Genomic DNA, 16,578 nt, shown 5'->3' with positions numbered 1-16,578 from the left:
ATCTTAATTTGAGCCAGTTTGAAATAATCCTGCAGCAACAGTAAATGTGAATTATTATGTGAATTATAATTAATGGACTGTAGCGGTTGATACATTTTTATTTACCTTTAGTCTCTATGGGCCAGATGGCCAGTTGGTGAGGGCTACAGCATGGGGAAAGAAACTGTTCAGATGGGGGTCTATAACATCCAATCACATAGGTTTACAGCAGCTGACAGTTGCAACGTTATTGCTAATAACTCAAACTGCCTTATTTAGATAAAAAACATAATCTCTGTACAGATGTATGATCTTAATTTGATCACCCTGTTGCAGGAGAACTAAAACTTGTAGTGTATTTGAGTGTATTTAAGGTTTAAAAAAGGTTTCTGAAGATGATCAATTCCACTTTTCTATTTAAAAAATTGTTCATTAATTATAATCCACATAATAATTCAAATGTCCTGTTGCTGCAGGATTATTTTCCTGCTGTAGCAAACTGGCTCAAATTAAGATCCTACATCTGTAGCAATACACCTCTCTTTGATGTACATGGCTATATCAGGATTGACTTTTGACCATTTGACATCTTTTATTTACTGTTGTTTAGGCTGGTTGAATGAGTCGCGTATATATTTTAGTAGTATATATATATTTTTTATATTGTTAGCAAACTGATATGTACCCAAGTCTAGGTCCAAAAGACTTCTCAACAGCTTCTACCCCCAAGCCATAAGACTCCTGAACAGCTAATCATGGCTACCCTGACTATTTGCACTGCCCCCCCCCACCCCATCCTTTTTACGCTGCTGCTACTCTGTTAATTATTTATGCATAGTCACTTTAACTCTACCCACATGTACATATTACCTCAACTACCTCAACTAGCCGGTGCCCCCGCACATTGACTCTGCACCGGTACCCCCCTGTATATATAGCCTCCCTACTGTTATTTTATTTTACTTCTGCACTTTTTTTTCTCAACACTTTTTTTTGTTGTTGTTTTATTTTTACTTTTTTTGTTAAAAATAATGTTGGTTAAGGGCTGTAAGTAAGCATTTCACTGTAATGTCTGCACCTGTTGTATTCGGCGCATGTGACCAATAAAATGTGATTTGATTTGATTTGACACGTATTAATGCCACAATAACATGCAAAACAGGAAAGGCCACCTGCCCTGAATGACAGGTCGCCACTTGCTGAGGTATAGACCTTGATCTGTTTTACACAACAACAAAAAATTACTGTTATACATTATAACCTAGCCTACTTTAAATAATATAAAATCTCTTAATTGTTGCAAAAAACCTTTCTGTATAGATCACTGATCCCCCCCAGATCAATCAAGCCTGTTTTAGCCCTTCTGTCTACATTCTCAGATACGTTTAGAAAAGAACAGATTCAAAGAAAATAAATGGCAACTTTTAATGAATACAAATAAGTGTGAGACATGGCCTTGTGTTGCTGCACTGTCTATAACTACCTTAACAAACAGTAACTTATTATTATTATTGACAGTTACCATGGAGAAGAGATATTCATGTGATTGCATTAAATCACCTGACTGTTTCGATATGTCTGTTAGTAAATGTTTTGTAAGAGATAATTAATAAATGATAACAATTCACATTCAAGAATTACTGTGTTAACTAAAACCAACATGTTGGATCTCTGTTTAGGGGTCAGTGGTCTAAAATGAGTCTCTCTGGGGAGAGAGAGGAGGGGGGCCCTGCCTCTAAAATGAGTCTCTCTGGGGAGAGAGAGGAGGGGGGCCCTGCCTCTAAAATGAGTCTCTCTGGGGAGAGGGAGGAGGGGGGCCTTGCCTCTAAAATGAGTCTCTCTGGGGAGAGGGAGGAGGGGGGCGCTGCCTCTAAAATGAGTCTCTCTGGGGAGAGGGAGGAGGGGGGCCCTGCCTCTAAAATGAGTATCTCTGGGGAGAGAGAGGAGGGGGGCCCTGCCTCTAAAATGAGTCTCTCTGGGGAGAGAGAGGAGGGGGGCCCTGCCTCTAAAATGAGTCTCTCTGGGGAGAGAGAGGAGGGGGGCCCTGCCTCTAAAATGAGTCTCTCTGGGGAACATGACACCAAAGCTAAGAGGTGAGATGACAATTTTGTTTAATAATTATTAAGAGTTTATTTCCTAAATTTCCACAATTTTTCACATGAGTTTTTTAATCAGAAATGGTTGCTTATGGGTACCTTCAATATTGCTGTTCTCAGCTGTTTAATTAATAGATTTTAGATGTATATCATTATTATTATTTTTATTGCAAAACGCTATATATCCATTGTTTTGCTGAAATTGAATGTTCGTATCCTGTATATTTGACTGTAATATCTGGTTGTCTCACCTAGCTATCTTAAGATGAATGCACTTACTGTAAATAGCTCTGGGTAAGAGCATCTGCTAAACAGGTGGGGCTCTGCCCTGAATAACAGGTCACCACTGCTCCAAAGCAATTACATGTTGCACAGGAACCACTGACTCGCTGCATGTTTCTATTATCAAGACACCTGCTGGTACCTCTTAACTGGTTAGGACAGCTCATGAGGTGTCCTAAATATCTGCCAACTAGGTGGGACACTGATGAATAAAGAGGCTTCATGCATAGCATTAATTTATACCCATAAGAGTAGGACTAAAACGGCTTTATTCTCAGCACTTATACAACACATTTTCTACTCTGAGACGCTTTTTGGATATGGGCCCAGATCTCAAAATATTTTAACGACCCAGTAATAAATGAGTCTGTCTGGGGAGAGAGAGGACCAATTTTTCTACTCTGAGACGCTTTTTGGATACGTGCCCAGATCTCAAAATCTTGTTTTAAAAAAGCGATTTTCTTTTGTTTGACATAATAAAAAAAGAATATTACTAATGTACCCGACTTTAAAGACTGCTTTTAGTTTATTGTGTGGCAGTGCTCATGTCCGCGTTCTGGAACTGTCCGCGTCCCCGTACAGAACTGTCCGCGTCCACGTACGGTTTGGCGCCAAGCATATTGTCCAGTTACGCGCAGAGTGGTCTGAGGTGATCTTGGGGAACAACGACGGAGTTCGATACAGTGTTGAGACACCGAAGTTTATTGTTCAATTTGCTTTTTTTGCGTAATGGTCAGTGACAGTATGAGTGTAGCCAGATCCTTTTCACTCATTATTCTTGTTTAATTGCGTGGTTCACCGGATTCGTCATCATCCTCGAGGGACAGACGAACGACCTGCTAGTTAGCCAAGCTAGTCGGTACAGCTAGCTAAGCTAGCTACTCTACCAGCAGCATCCTAGTTATCCTAATTACCACTACATCATCACCGGCTGCCTGCATTTCTTGTGGACCGATGGAGCTCCCGGGTTGTTTCTTCCACCTGTTAAATACAGTGGAGGGCTTCTCCCTCTCTCGTTGACGGATGCTGGCTTCCTACCATCCATCCCTCTGTCCGGTTCTCCTCTCTTCACTAGATGGACAGTAACATTAGTGTTTAACCCCTCTGTGTCCAAGGACTGAACTTTTGAATATTATTTTCGGGGCACCTCAAGTGACATTTTTTACAACGATTATTTCTGATAAAATTAGTTAATTGCATCCGCCATGGAGCCCAGTTTCATAATATTACCTTCTGTCCCTGGTTATGAAGTAGTCGCGAAAAAACGAGCCTTATGTTTGGGCATTTTTCACCCTACCAGCTCCTATTAGTTCTATTGAGCTCCGTGACACCGACTCGCCTTCAGAATGTTCTATTCCCAGCCCATTGTTCTGCGTCACAACGCCAGCTTCACTATTGTTATCAATGAGACCTGCCTGCGTTAACCCTGTAGGTTTACCTCAGGTAACTTATTATTAACAAGGTTACTGCTACTTGGTGAGCGTTAACCCTGTAGGTTTACCTCAGGTAACTTATTATTAACAAGGTTACAGCTACTTGGTGAGCGTTAACCCTGTAGGTTTACCTCAGGTAACTTATTATTACCAAGGTTATGGCTACTTGGTGAGCGTTAACCCTGTAGGTTTACCTCAGGTAACTTATTATTAACAAGGTTACGACTACTTGGTGAGCGCACACACTGAGTACATGTTGTGGTCACCTATAGTGAGGTGAGACACAGTTTAAGAGGCGATGGCTGGCGGATAGCCAAAAAACATTAAAACATTTCTGGTCATGGTTAACCATATTTGTTTTAAGAAAAAAGTGTACAATCTAAACAAAACGAATGTCCCTGTCCTCTTTTTCAAGATGTGGCCGATTTAAACAGCCAGAAGACATTTTTTAATTAAGAAATAACAATTTTTTGGACGACTTGTGGTTTCTAAATGGCTGCTGGGTAATTTGATATGCATCGAAATCTTTGTTTCTTAGGCATCAAATTGAGCGAATGCTGCAAACCAAATGGGTATAATGGGGTGATTGTTGTCTAATCGGGTGGTCTAGCTAATGGATTTGTAGATCTGACACAGTTGCTACCTCAGATTATGAGCCTAGCAAGTGTCATGAATAAGTTATGTAGTACCCACATACGGCCACAAGGAGGAGCAAGAGAGCCATAAACCCATACTGTTTTTTGCCATAAAAACCCTAAACCTAACAATCAATCAAATGTATTTATAAAGCCCTTTTTACACCAGCAGATGTAACAAAGTGCTATACAGAAACTCTTACCCTACTTATAACCTATTTTAGCCGTAACCCCTAATTCTAGGGTAGGGTAGCCTAGAACACTTTTAGAAACTATTTTAGTAATAATATTATCTTAGTAAATACAATTATAGTATTAAATGGCGTTTTGATTATTTTGTTGTTATTTTATTATATGTATAATTGCAAGACAGAACAGTTGATAAATAAGACACATTTGTTTTATTTTTCAAATGTGTTTTGAATTGGGTGACCTAGTAACCTCTGTGTGAAAGTCCAGCAATTGGCTTGGGGCAGGTTTGAGACTGATCTGATACACTTTATCTCTCAGCTCCCTCACCAACGTCTGTACGTGAATTAATAACTTTTAATTGATAATTATTTCCAATAGATGGCAGCATAAGACCACGAAGCATCAGTTACAGGCTACAAGCAGAAATATGATTGACATAAAATAGCATGCAACCAAATACTATATGTCCCATGATTTTCTAAAATGGTCACTCATTACTTTAGTTAGCTATATATCTCGATTTAGGCCTGTGATGCTTTTGGAAGAGCAATTAAATAGTGACTATAGCAGGTGTTGAACCCCTTGTAAATAATCACTAGTCAGATGCTCCAACCTCAACCCTAGTATACATGCATTTTTTAAATATCAAATATTGTGATTAAACAACCTCGGAATAGATAAGACAAGAGTGCGTCTTCCAGCCCGCCAATATATTACATCATGCAACCCTCCCGGTTAGCAAATGTACCTCAACATGCCCCTCGCTTGTGCTAGAAGGCAGAGTGCTCGCTGCTGGTTGATGAATCTGACAATGAATGTACTAGGAAAATAAGTTTTCTTGACCAGAGGTGACTAAATTAATGTTCAGGCTTATTGATAATCGTTATAGTAATGAAGTATAATTTCAAAACATGAGCATAAAAACAGCTAATAATAAACATGAATCATCATTGTATTATTTCACAGTAATCTGTTAAATGCTTTTTCAGTCGTTCCTCTTGCGTTAGCAGTGTGGAAAGGGACAGTAAAAAGCATGTGCAGGAGTTTTCCTGTGAGGGGGAGTGGTGGTGTATCCAGGGAGAAAACTAAACTAACCTTCTGAAATGTCATTCGTGGTCTTATGCTGCCATCTATTGGAATTATTTAGCAACTGCAGTAGTACTGAATAAAGTATATCCTTACTAAAGTAGTAATTACTCAGAATTGCAAAATATGACTTTCTAGTTCATTTTACCACTTACAACCATATAATAACCATTTATAGCATTTACAAACAATGAAACTGACATAAACCAAAAACACCATACATTTAGTTAACAATATATATACTATTTATTTAGATGGGTGACATTATCTGCCAAAGTAACACCACTGTAGATAAAGAAGAGCTCTCCAGTAGGTGAACCAAAACATTCAAAGGCCATTTTCTCAAAATTGAGGTTACAAGTTTACCATCTTTCAAAGCAGAATTACTTTCCCATTGTTCCTCAACTGTAGTGTATGATATACCTTTTTCTAGCTGAGTCTCTACTTTTATAAAAAAAAACACAATTTCTCTGAGTGAGGCAGATATATATTATTAATGTGTAAAACCTAGCAGTACTACTTATTTCTCTGAGAGTGAGGCAGATATGTAGCATTAGGCAAAAAACATGATTATTTGTCTCTCTGAAATGAAACCGTTAAGTGATAGATTTTAAACAAATACATGTCTCCAATCTCTTTCATAATTTCTTTAAACAACAAAAGCTACTTTACGAACATTTCTGAAAATGGATATATAGCGTTTTGGAATGAATCTCTTCTCATGATTCCCCATCTGAGCTCAGAGTAGATGAGAGATGTAATGTTTGTCTCTGTTGTGTTGAAGCCCAATCAAGCAGGAGAGACCAGCCTCCCCTGTACCCAGCTGTGTGTCCATGAAGAGTAACAAGTCTATGGGTAAACCTCCAAACTTTAGAGAGGGAGACTTTTCTACTGAACAAAGGTAAGAATAACTCATGGTTCATGGTCAGTGAGTTAAACAACACTGTCTCTAGTAATTTCTCCTCTCCCATTTTCCCATTTATTTTGGTTGTTTTCATAATCCATAGGCTAATCCTTTTTTCCATTTTCATAGTCCTAAAACAATATTAAATAAACACAACACTCCCTGTGTGTGTGTGTGTGTGTGTGTGTGTGTGTGTGTGTGTGTGTGTGTGTGTGTGTGTGTGTGTGTGTGTGTGTGTGTGTGTGTGTGTGTGTGTGTGTGTGTGTGTGTGTGTGTGTGTGTGTGTGTGTGTGTGTGTGTGCACTCCCTGGATGAGGAGATGTAATCTCTATCCTGATTGCCTAGTCACTTTTACCCTTACCTACATGTAAAATATTACCTCAACTACCTGGTACCCCTTCACATTGACTCAGTACTGGTACTCCTTGTAGCCTCATTACTACCTCAACTTCCTGGTACCCTGCATGTTGACTCAACTGGTACTCCTTATATATAGTCTAGTTATTACCTCAACTACCTGGTACCCCTGGACATTGACTCAGTACTGGTACTCCTTATATATAGTCTAGTTATTACCTCAACTATCTGGTACCCCTGGACATTGACTCAGTACTGGTACTCCTTGTATATAGTCTAGTTATTACCTCAACTACCTGGTACCCCTCTACATGGACTCAGTACAGGTACTCCTGGTATATAGTCTAGTTATTACCTCAACTACCTGGTACCCCTGGACATTGACTCGGTACTGGTACTCCTTGTATATAGTCTAGTTATTACCTCAACTACCTGGTACCCCTGTACATTGACTCAGTACTGGTACTCCTTATATATAGTCTAGTAATTACCTCAACTACCTGGTACCCCTGGACATTGACTCAGTACAGGTACTCCTGGTATATAGTCTAGTTATTACCTCAACTACCTGGTACCCCTGGACATTGACTCAGTACTGGTACTCCTTGTATATAGTCTAGTTATTACCTCAACTATCTGGTACCCCTGCACATTGACTCAGTACTGGTACTCCTTGTATATAGTCTAGTTATTACCTCAACTACCTGGTACCCCTGCACGTTGACTCAGTACTGGTACTCCTTGTATATAGTCTAGTTATTACCTCAACTACCTGGTACCTCTGGACATTAACTCAGTACTGGTACTCCTTACATATAGTCTAGTTATTACCTCAACTACCTGGTACCCCTGGACATTGACTCAGTACTGGTACTCCTTGTATATAGTCTAGTTATTACCTCAACTACCTGGTACCCCTGCACATTGACTCAGTACTGGTACTCCTGGTATATAGTCTAGTTATTACCTCAACTACCTGGTACCCTGCACATTGACTCAGTACTGGTACTCCTTGTATATAGTCTAGTTATTACCTCAACTACCTGGTACCCCTGCACATTGACTCAGTACTGGTACTCTTTGTATATAGTCTAGTTATTACCTCAACTACCTGGTACCCCTGGACATTGACTCAGTACTGGTACTCCTTGTATATAGTCTAGTTATTACCTCAACTACCTGGTACCCCTGGACATTGACTCAGTACTGGTACTCCTTGTATATAGTCTAGTTATTACCTCAACTACCTGGTACCCCTGCACATTGACTCAGTACTGGTACTCCTGGTATATAGTCTAGTTATTACCTCAACTACCTGGTACCCCTGCACATTAACTCAGTACTGGTACTCCTTATATATAGTCTAGTTATTACCTCAACTACCTGGTACCCCTGGACATTGACTCAGTACTGGTACTCCTTGTATATAGTCTAGTTATTACCTCAACTACCTGGTATCCTGCACGTTGACTCAGTACAGGTACTCCTGGTATATAGTCTAGTTATTACCTCAACTACCTGGTACCCCTGGACATTGACTCAGTACTGGTACTCCTTATATATAGTCTAGTTATTACCTCAACTACCTGGTACCCCAGCACATTGACTCGGTACTGGTACTCCTTGTATATAGTCTAGTTATTACCTCAACTACCTGGTACCCCTGGACATTGACTCAGATCCTACATCTGTAGCAATACACCTCTCTTTGATGTACATGGCTATATCAGGATGACTTTTGACCATTTGACATCTTTTATTTACTGTTGTTTAGGCTGGTTGAATGAGTCGCGTATATATTTTAGTAGTATATATTTTTTTTTTATATTGTTAGCAAACTGATATGTACCCAAGTCTAGGTCCAAAAGACTTCTCAACAGCTTCTACCCCCAAGCCATAAGACTCCTGAACAGCTAATCATGGCTACCCGGACTATTTGCACTGCCCCCCAACCCCATCCTTTTTACGCTGCTGCTACTCTGTTAAGTATTTATGCATAGTCACTTTAACTCTACCCACATGTACATATTACCTCAACTACCTCAACTAGCCGGTGCCCCCGCACATTGACTCTGCAACGGTACCCCCCTGTATATATAGCCTCCCTACTGTCACTTTATTTTACTTCTGCTCTTTTTTCTCAACACTTTTTTTGTTGTTGTTTTATCCTTACTTTTTTTAAAAAAAATTTATAAATGCACTGTTGGTTAAGGGCTGTAAGTAAGCATTTCACTGAAATGTCTGCACCTGTTGTATTCGGCGCATGTGACCAATACAATTTGATTTGATTTGATTTGATTTGATTTGATTTGGAATTACTCAGAATTTCAAAATATGACATTTTCTATTTCTTTTGACCAGTTACGACCATAAAATAACCATTTATAGAATAACAAACAATGAAACTGACATAAATCTAAAACACCATACATTTAGTTAACTATATATTCATATATATACTTTTTATTTAGATGGGTGACGTTATCTGCCAAAGTAATACCACTGTAGGTAAAGAAGAGCTCTGAGAGTGAGGCAGATATATATTATTACTGTGTAAAACCTAGCAGTACTACTTATTTCTCTGAGAGTGAGGCAGATATATAATATTACTGTGTAAAACCTAGCAGTACTACTTATTTCTCTGAGAGTGAGGCAGATATATAATATTACTGTGTAAAGCCTAGCAGTACTACTTATTTCTCTGAGAGTGAGACAGATTTTAAACAAATACGTCTCCAATCTCTTTCATCATTTCTTCAAACAATAAAAGCTAATTTACGAACATTTCTGGATGTTGGATAAATGGATATATAGCGTTTTGGAATGAAACTTGTTTCCCCATCTGAGCTCAGAGTAGATGAGAGATGTAATGTTTGTCTCTGTTGTGTTGAAGTCCAATCAAGCAGGAGAGACCAGCCTCCCCTGTAACCAGCTGTGTGTCCATGAAGAGTGACTGGTCTATGGACCTTCCTATACAGTTTAGAGAGGGAGACTTTTCTAGTGAACAACGGTAAGAAGAACTCAAGGGTCATGGTCAGTGAGTTAAACAACACTGTCTCTAGTCATTTCTCCTCTCCCATTTCCACATTTATTTTTGTTGTTTTCATAATCCATAGGCTAAACCTTTTTTCCATTTTCATAGTCCTAAAACAATATTAAACTAACACAACATTCCCTCCCTGTGTGCATGTGTGTGCGTGTGTGCGTGTGAGTGTGTGTGTGTGTGTGTGTGTGTGTGTGTGTGTGTGTGTGTGTGTGTGTGTGTGTGTGTGTGTGTGTGTGTGTGTGTGTGTGTGTGTGTGTGTGTGTGTGTGTGTGTACTCCCTGGATGAGGAGATGTAATCTCATGTTTTGTCCCCAGAAACCAACAGGAGAGATCAGAGTCAGAGATTCTCAGTGGTCAGTCTTCCCAGAGTCATCAAACAGACCTGGCCTCCATATTCAGTGTATGTGGTCCTGTTATGTACATTTGTTTTTGTTTACTTCAAGTAAAGTTGATCTGTCAATCATTCATTCATGTGTTAATGAGAAAGCATTTAGTCTCTTGCTTAACTTATTGACTTGATTGACTTGATTTATTTCAGTTGCTTGAGGAGAATATTATGACATTTGTGAAGAACGAGCTGAAGATGTTCAAGAGGATTCTTAGTCCAGAACTCCCAGAAGGCTTTGAGAGTCAGAAGCAGGATAAGGAAGTGGTGGATGCTGAAGATGGGAAGCAGGAGAGCAGTGCCAGAGAGGGGGCTCTGAAGATCACACTGCACGTCCTGAGGAAAATGAACCAGAAGGAGCTTGCTGACACACTGGAGAAAAGTAAGAGCTGTCTGCCTCATGTTGAATGCTGTTTTAGAACATTTAAAAGCTGTAGCTAAAGTACAGCTAAAGTAGCTGTGTAACTAAATGATATTGTAGCAGCCTTAATACAACACCTAGTGATCTCATCAAGGAGCAGCAGGGATGTGTTGTGTTGTGTTGTGTTGTGTTGTGTTGTGTTGTGTTGTGTTGTGTTGAGAGAGAGAGAGAGAGAGAGAGAGAGAGAGAGAGAGAGAGAGAGAGAGAGAGAGAGAGAGAGAGAGAGAGAGAGAGAGAGAGAGAGAGAGAGAGAGAGAGAGAACATAATCAGTCACACCAGTCTGTAATGCATTATGAAAACATTTATACAGTCAGTTAAGAGAACATTTATACAGTCAGTTAAGAGAATAAAGTATTATCATTTAAAATGTTATAACAGTCCTATAATACTGTAGGCATTAAAACAGATGTAATATTAATATCCTCTGTGTTATTTCTAGATTCAGATGAGCGTGCTGTGATTCTTCAACGTGAACTCAAAACTAATCTAAAGAAGAAGTTTCAACGTGTATTTGAGGGGATCGCTAAACAAGGAAACCCAACACTTCTCAATAAGATCTACACAGAGCTCTACATCACAGAGGGTGGAACAGGAGAGGTCAATAATGAACATGAGCTGAGACAGATTGAGATAACAACCAGGAAACAAGCAAGACCAGAGACTGCAATCAAATGTAACGACATCTTCAAACCCTTAACTGGACAAGACAAACTTATCAGAACTGTGCTGACAAAGGGAGTCGCTGGCATTGGAAAAACAGTCTCTGTGCAGAAGTTCATTCTGGACTGGGCTGAAGGAAAAGCAAACCAGGATGTCCAATTTGTATTTTCATTCCCTTTTCGGGAGCTGAATTTGATGAAAAAGGAAAAACACACTTTCATTGAACTTCTCAATCACTTCTCAATGGAAACCAAAGAATCAACAATCTCCAACTACGACAAGTACAAAGTTCTGTTCATCTTTGATGGTCTGGATGAGTGCCGACTGCCCTTAGACTTCCAGAAGAACAAGATCTGTTGTGACGTCACAGAGTCAACCTCAGTGGATGTTCTGCTGACAAATCTCATCAAGGGAAATCTGCTTCCCTCTGCTCTCCTCTGGATAACTACACGACCTGCAGCAGCCAATAAGATCCCTACAGGGTGTGTTGACCAGGTGACAGAGGTACAAGGGTTCAATGACCCACAGAAGGAGGAGTACTTCAGGAAGAGATTCAATGATGAGGACCTGGCCAGCAGAATCATCTCACACATAAAGACATCAAGGACCCTCCACATCATGTGCCACATTCCAGTCTTCTGTTGGATTTCTGCAACCGTCCTTGAACACATGCTGAAACATAAGAGAGAAGAGATGCCCAAGACTCTGACTGAGATGTTCATACACCTTGTGGAGTTTCATACCAAACAGAAGAATGAAAAGTATCTTGGGAAAGAAGAGACAGGTCCACACTGGGATAAAGAGAGCATTCTGTCACTGGGAAAACTGGCTTTTCAACAGCTTATGAATGGCAATCTGATTTTCTATGAAGAAGATCTGAATGAGGCTGGCATTGATGTCAATGAAGCATCAGTGTACTCAGGATTGTGCACACAGCTCTTTAAAGAGGAATGTGTGCTGTACCAGGACAAGGTTTACTGCTTCGTGCATCTGAGCATTCAGGAGTTTCTGGCTGCTGTATATGTGTTCCTCTCATTCATCAACAACAATGAGAATCTAATGGCCGAATCTCAAGTTACTGAAGTTACTGTCTACAAGAGTGCTGTGGACAAAGCCTTACAAAGTGAGACAGGAAACCTGGACCTGTTCCTCCTCTTCCTTCTGGGCCTCTCACTGGAGTCCAATCAGAAGCACTTACGAGGTCTACTGACAAAGACAAGAAGCAGCTCACAGAGCCATGAAGAAACAGTCAAGTACATCAAGGAGAAGATCAGGGAGAATCCCTCTCCAGAGAGGTGCATCAATCTGTTCCACTGTCTGAATGAACTGAATGACCATTCTCTAGTGGAGGAGATCCAAAGCTACCTGAGATCAGGAAGTCTCTCAGAAGAAGAACTGTCACCTGCACAGTGGTCAGCTCTGGTCTTTGTGTTGCTGACTTCAGAAAAGGAGCTGGATGTGTTTGACCTGAAGAAATACTCCAGATCAGAGGAAGGTCTTCTGAGGCTGCTGCCAGTGGTCAAAGCCTCCAGAGCTGCTCTGTGAGTACATAAAAAGACATTTAAGTACTAATCATCAGGAAGAAATATTCAGTTTAGAGAAAAATATGTATTATTGAATAACATATTGAATCACTGCATTGATGTTCTCATTAGTATAACAATATGATCATAAATTTCTAGGAGACGGAAGATGAATCTATATGTTGTTTAAGAGACTAAACCAAATGCTGCTCTGTTAAATTAACAGTGTGTTTGTGAATCTCTTTGCAGGCTGTCAGGCTGTCTAGTCACAGAGGAAGGCTGTGCTTCTCTGGTCTCAGCTCTGAAGTCAAACCCCTCACACCTGAGAGAGCTGGATCTGAGTAACAATGACCTGAAGGATTCAGGAGTGAAGCTGCTCTCTGCTGGACTGGGGAATCACCACTGTAAACTGGAGACTCTGAGGTCAGTATTCCTGTAGTTGGTCAACAAGTGACAACTGTTCACCAGATCCACATGTGTTTACCAGGCACACATAGTCCACACCATTTGTGTTTGGACACTGAAGCTTACAGTTTTAAATTTGGTGCTATGCTCCAGCATTTTGGATTTGAGATAGAATGTTTCATATTAGGCAACAGTACAGAATGTCACCTTTTATTTGATGTTAATGGTGAGAGGTTAGCATGTTTTGTTGTAGCCTCTGTAACTTTCTCACTCATTATTATTCATGATTCATTCATTATTTTTCTTAATCATGGCATCATCAGGATTCATTTAGTAGTGTTTAGAAACATGTTATCTACTCACTTAGACTGAAAATTTCTCCAGTCATCATCCACCATTCAGTTACTATTGGATAAAACATAACCCAAAACACAACCAAAACAAACTGCAAATGCAACCAATGAGTTTGGCACCAAATACTCAACTTTTGACTACTTTAATACACTATAAGTGAATTGGTCAGAATACTTATGACTTCGTCAAATGGGGGGACTAGATACATAAAGTGCTTTCATTTCTTAATGGTGAAAGAGATATGTATTAAAATACCCTCAAATAAAAGGTGACATTATATACTGTCACCTCATATGAAACATTTGATCTCAAATCCAAAATGTTGGAGTATAGAGCCACATTTAAAATGTTAGCTTCACTGTCAAAATAGATATACTGTGGACTGTATACTCAATACAATCTAAATCTGATACCTCACTGTCTGTCTTTTGACTGATACTGCTTTTTAAACTGCTCTGGTCAGTCTACTCAAATATTTGTCATATGCATTTTTCTATCTACAAGCAATACTTTGATAATTTATCATTTCTAATAATGATACATTCATTTATGAATAGATATGTCAGGTTTCAGGACACTGATATATCTGAAAATGTTGAAAAAATATACTGCCACTATTTTCACCACCAAAGAATAGCAGTGTGATTTTAATATGATTTGACTCTTTGCAGGCTGTCAGGCTGTCTAGTCACAGAGGAAGGCTGTGCTTCTCTGGTCTCAGCTCTGAAGTCAAACCCCTCACACCTGAGAGAGCTGGACCTGAGCTACAATCACCCAGGAGACTCAGGAGTCAGACTGCTCTCTGCTGGACTGGAGGATCCACACTGCAGACTGGAGAAACTCAAGTATGTAGAGGGTTTATGTCAATGTTCATATCAGACATGTTGGAGTTATCAGGTTAGTTAAGACAAACATTCTGACCACCACTTGGACTAAGTTATATAAAGATTGTGTGTGTGTGTGTGTGTGTGTGTGTGTGTGTGTGTGTGTGTGTGTGTGTGTGTGTGTGTGTGTGTGTGTGTGTGTGTGTGTGTGTGTGTGTGTTGTGTGTGTGTGTGTGTGTGTGTGTGTGTGTGTGTTTGTGTGTGTGTGTGTGTGTGTGTGTGTGTGTGTGTGTGTGTGTGTGTGTGTGTGTGTGTGTGTGTGTGTGTGTGTGTGTGTGTGTGTGTGTGTGTGTGAGTTCAGGTGTATCCCTCAATGACTGTCTGTTCTTCTGCTTACCGCTACAGTGTGGAACATGGTGGAGAGAACACAATGAAACCTGGACTTAGAAAATGTGAGTGTTGACTGCTGTGAAAAATATGACTAAGAATAAGTCTTAATTCAAGTGAAGTCAAAGTCAAAGACCACCATCATTACTTACTTGGTCATATTAAATATCAGCTGTAGTTCTACAGAAGCACAAATCAGGGACACCAATGTTTACAAAGAGTTGCTTTGACAATGTGTGTTTGTCTGTGTCTGTATTCGTGTTACTTTAGAAATGTGTGTGTGTGTGTGTGTGTGTGTGTGTGTGTGTGTGTGTGTGTGTAATTAATGGGAATAAGTGTGTTTTATATTACCATACAGTATAACATATGATCATTCAACAAGTCTCAAGTTACCTTAACTTCTCATTTTGATACCTAGAAACATCTACATTAAATGAATTAGTGAAAAGCGAGTTAACATTCTAATGTGAATGATGATGATTTCTAATATTGTTTCTGGTTTCATCCATCAGATGTCTGTGATCTCACACTGGACCTAAACACAGTAAACAGATGCCTCTCTCTGTCTGAGGAGAACAGAAAGGTGACATGTAGGAGAGAGAAGCAGCCGTATCCTGATCACCCAGAGAGATTTGAGGTCTGTAGACAGGTGCTGTGTAGAGAGGGTCTGACTGGGCGCTGTTACTGGGAGGTAGAGTGGAGTGGGTTAGGGGCTGGTATAGGAGTGGCATATAAAGGAATCAGCAGGAGAGGAGGGGGTGATGACTGTAGGATTGGATACAATGACAAGTCCTGGAGTCTGATCTGCTCTGACAACAGTTACTCTGCCTGGCACAATAATAATCACACTACCATAGACGTCCCCTCCTCCAGCTCACACAGAGTAGGAGTGTATCTGGACTGGCCAGCCGGCACTCTGTCCTTCTACAGAGTCTCCTCTGACACACTGACCCACCTGAACACATTCCACTCCACATTCACTGAGCCCCTCTATCCAGGGTTTAGGGTTTGGGATGTTGACTCCTCAGTGTCCCTGTAAATAATAACCATGGTAACACTGACACACACACACACACACTGGACACACACAAACTGGGCACAAACACTGGATACACACACACTGGAGACACACACACACACACACACACTGGAAACGCACACATACACACACAAACACTGGAAACACACACATACACACACACACACACACACACTGGACAAACACAAACACTGGACACACTCACACTGGACATACACACACACACTGGACACACACACACTGAACACACACACTGGACACACACAAACACACACACTGGACAAACACACACACTGGACACACACAGTGGACACACACAAACACACACACACACACAATGGACACACACAAACACACACACACACACACACACACACACACACACACACACGCTGTACACACACACTGGACACACACTGACCTCCCGAGTAGCGCAGTGGTCTAAGGCGCTGCATCGCAGTGCTAGCTGTGTCATTAGAGATCCTGGTTCGAATCCAGGCTCTGTCGTAGCCGGCCGCGACCGGGAGACCCATGGGGCGGCGCACAATTGGCCCAGTGTCATCCAGGGG

The 16,578-nt window shown here is 40.4% G+C and overlaps 2 protein-coding genes and 1 long non-coding RNA gene across 3 annotated transcripts in view; all 3 read left to right on the top strand.

Annotated features, from left to right (window-relative positions):
- LOC311125132 (NLR family CARD domain-containing protein 3-like) overlaps window positions 1-16,578 on the top strand; it is a gene marked incomplete at its 3' end in the record, with an annotated part of 273,187 nt that overhangs the window by 53,723 nt on the left and 202,886 nt on the right. The gene's annotated exons all lie outside the window — the stretch shown is intronic.
- On the top strand, window positions 10,922-16,394 carry LOC311125124 (NLR family CARD domain-containing protein 3-like; the record flags this gene model as incomplete). The annotated part of the gene is made up of 3 exons (XM_084199189.1): window positions 10,922-10,928; window positions 11,257-12,959; window positions 15,491-16,394. The coding sequence occupies 3 exons, from the start codon at window positions 10,922-10,924 to the stop codon at window positions 16,007-16,009; spliced, it is 2,229 nt and encodes a 742-aa protein (XP_084055315.1). The 3' UTR covers window positions 16,010-16,394.
- On the top strand, window positions 13,412-15,249 carry LOC311125122. Its single transcript, XR_014612842.1, has 3 exons — window positions 13,412-13,423; window positions 14,431-14,604; window positions 14,989-15,249. It is a non-coding gene; the product is annotated as an uncharacterized lncRNA (long non-coding RNA).

The sequence above is a fragment of the Coregonus lavaretus genome (assembly GCF_964263955.1).
Source record: "Coregonus lavaretus genome assembly, contig: HAP1_SCAFFOLD_254, whole genome shotgun sequence".
In the NCBI taxonomy this organism is placed as follows: Eukaryota; Metazoa; Chordata; class Actinopteri; order Salmoniformes; family Salmonidae; genus Coregonus; species Coregonus lavaretus.
The sequence above is the reverse complement of the archived record's forward strand: the minus strand, read 5'-3'. Positions and strand labels throughout refer to the sequence as shown.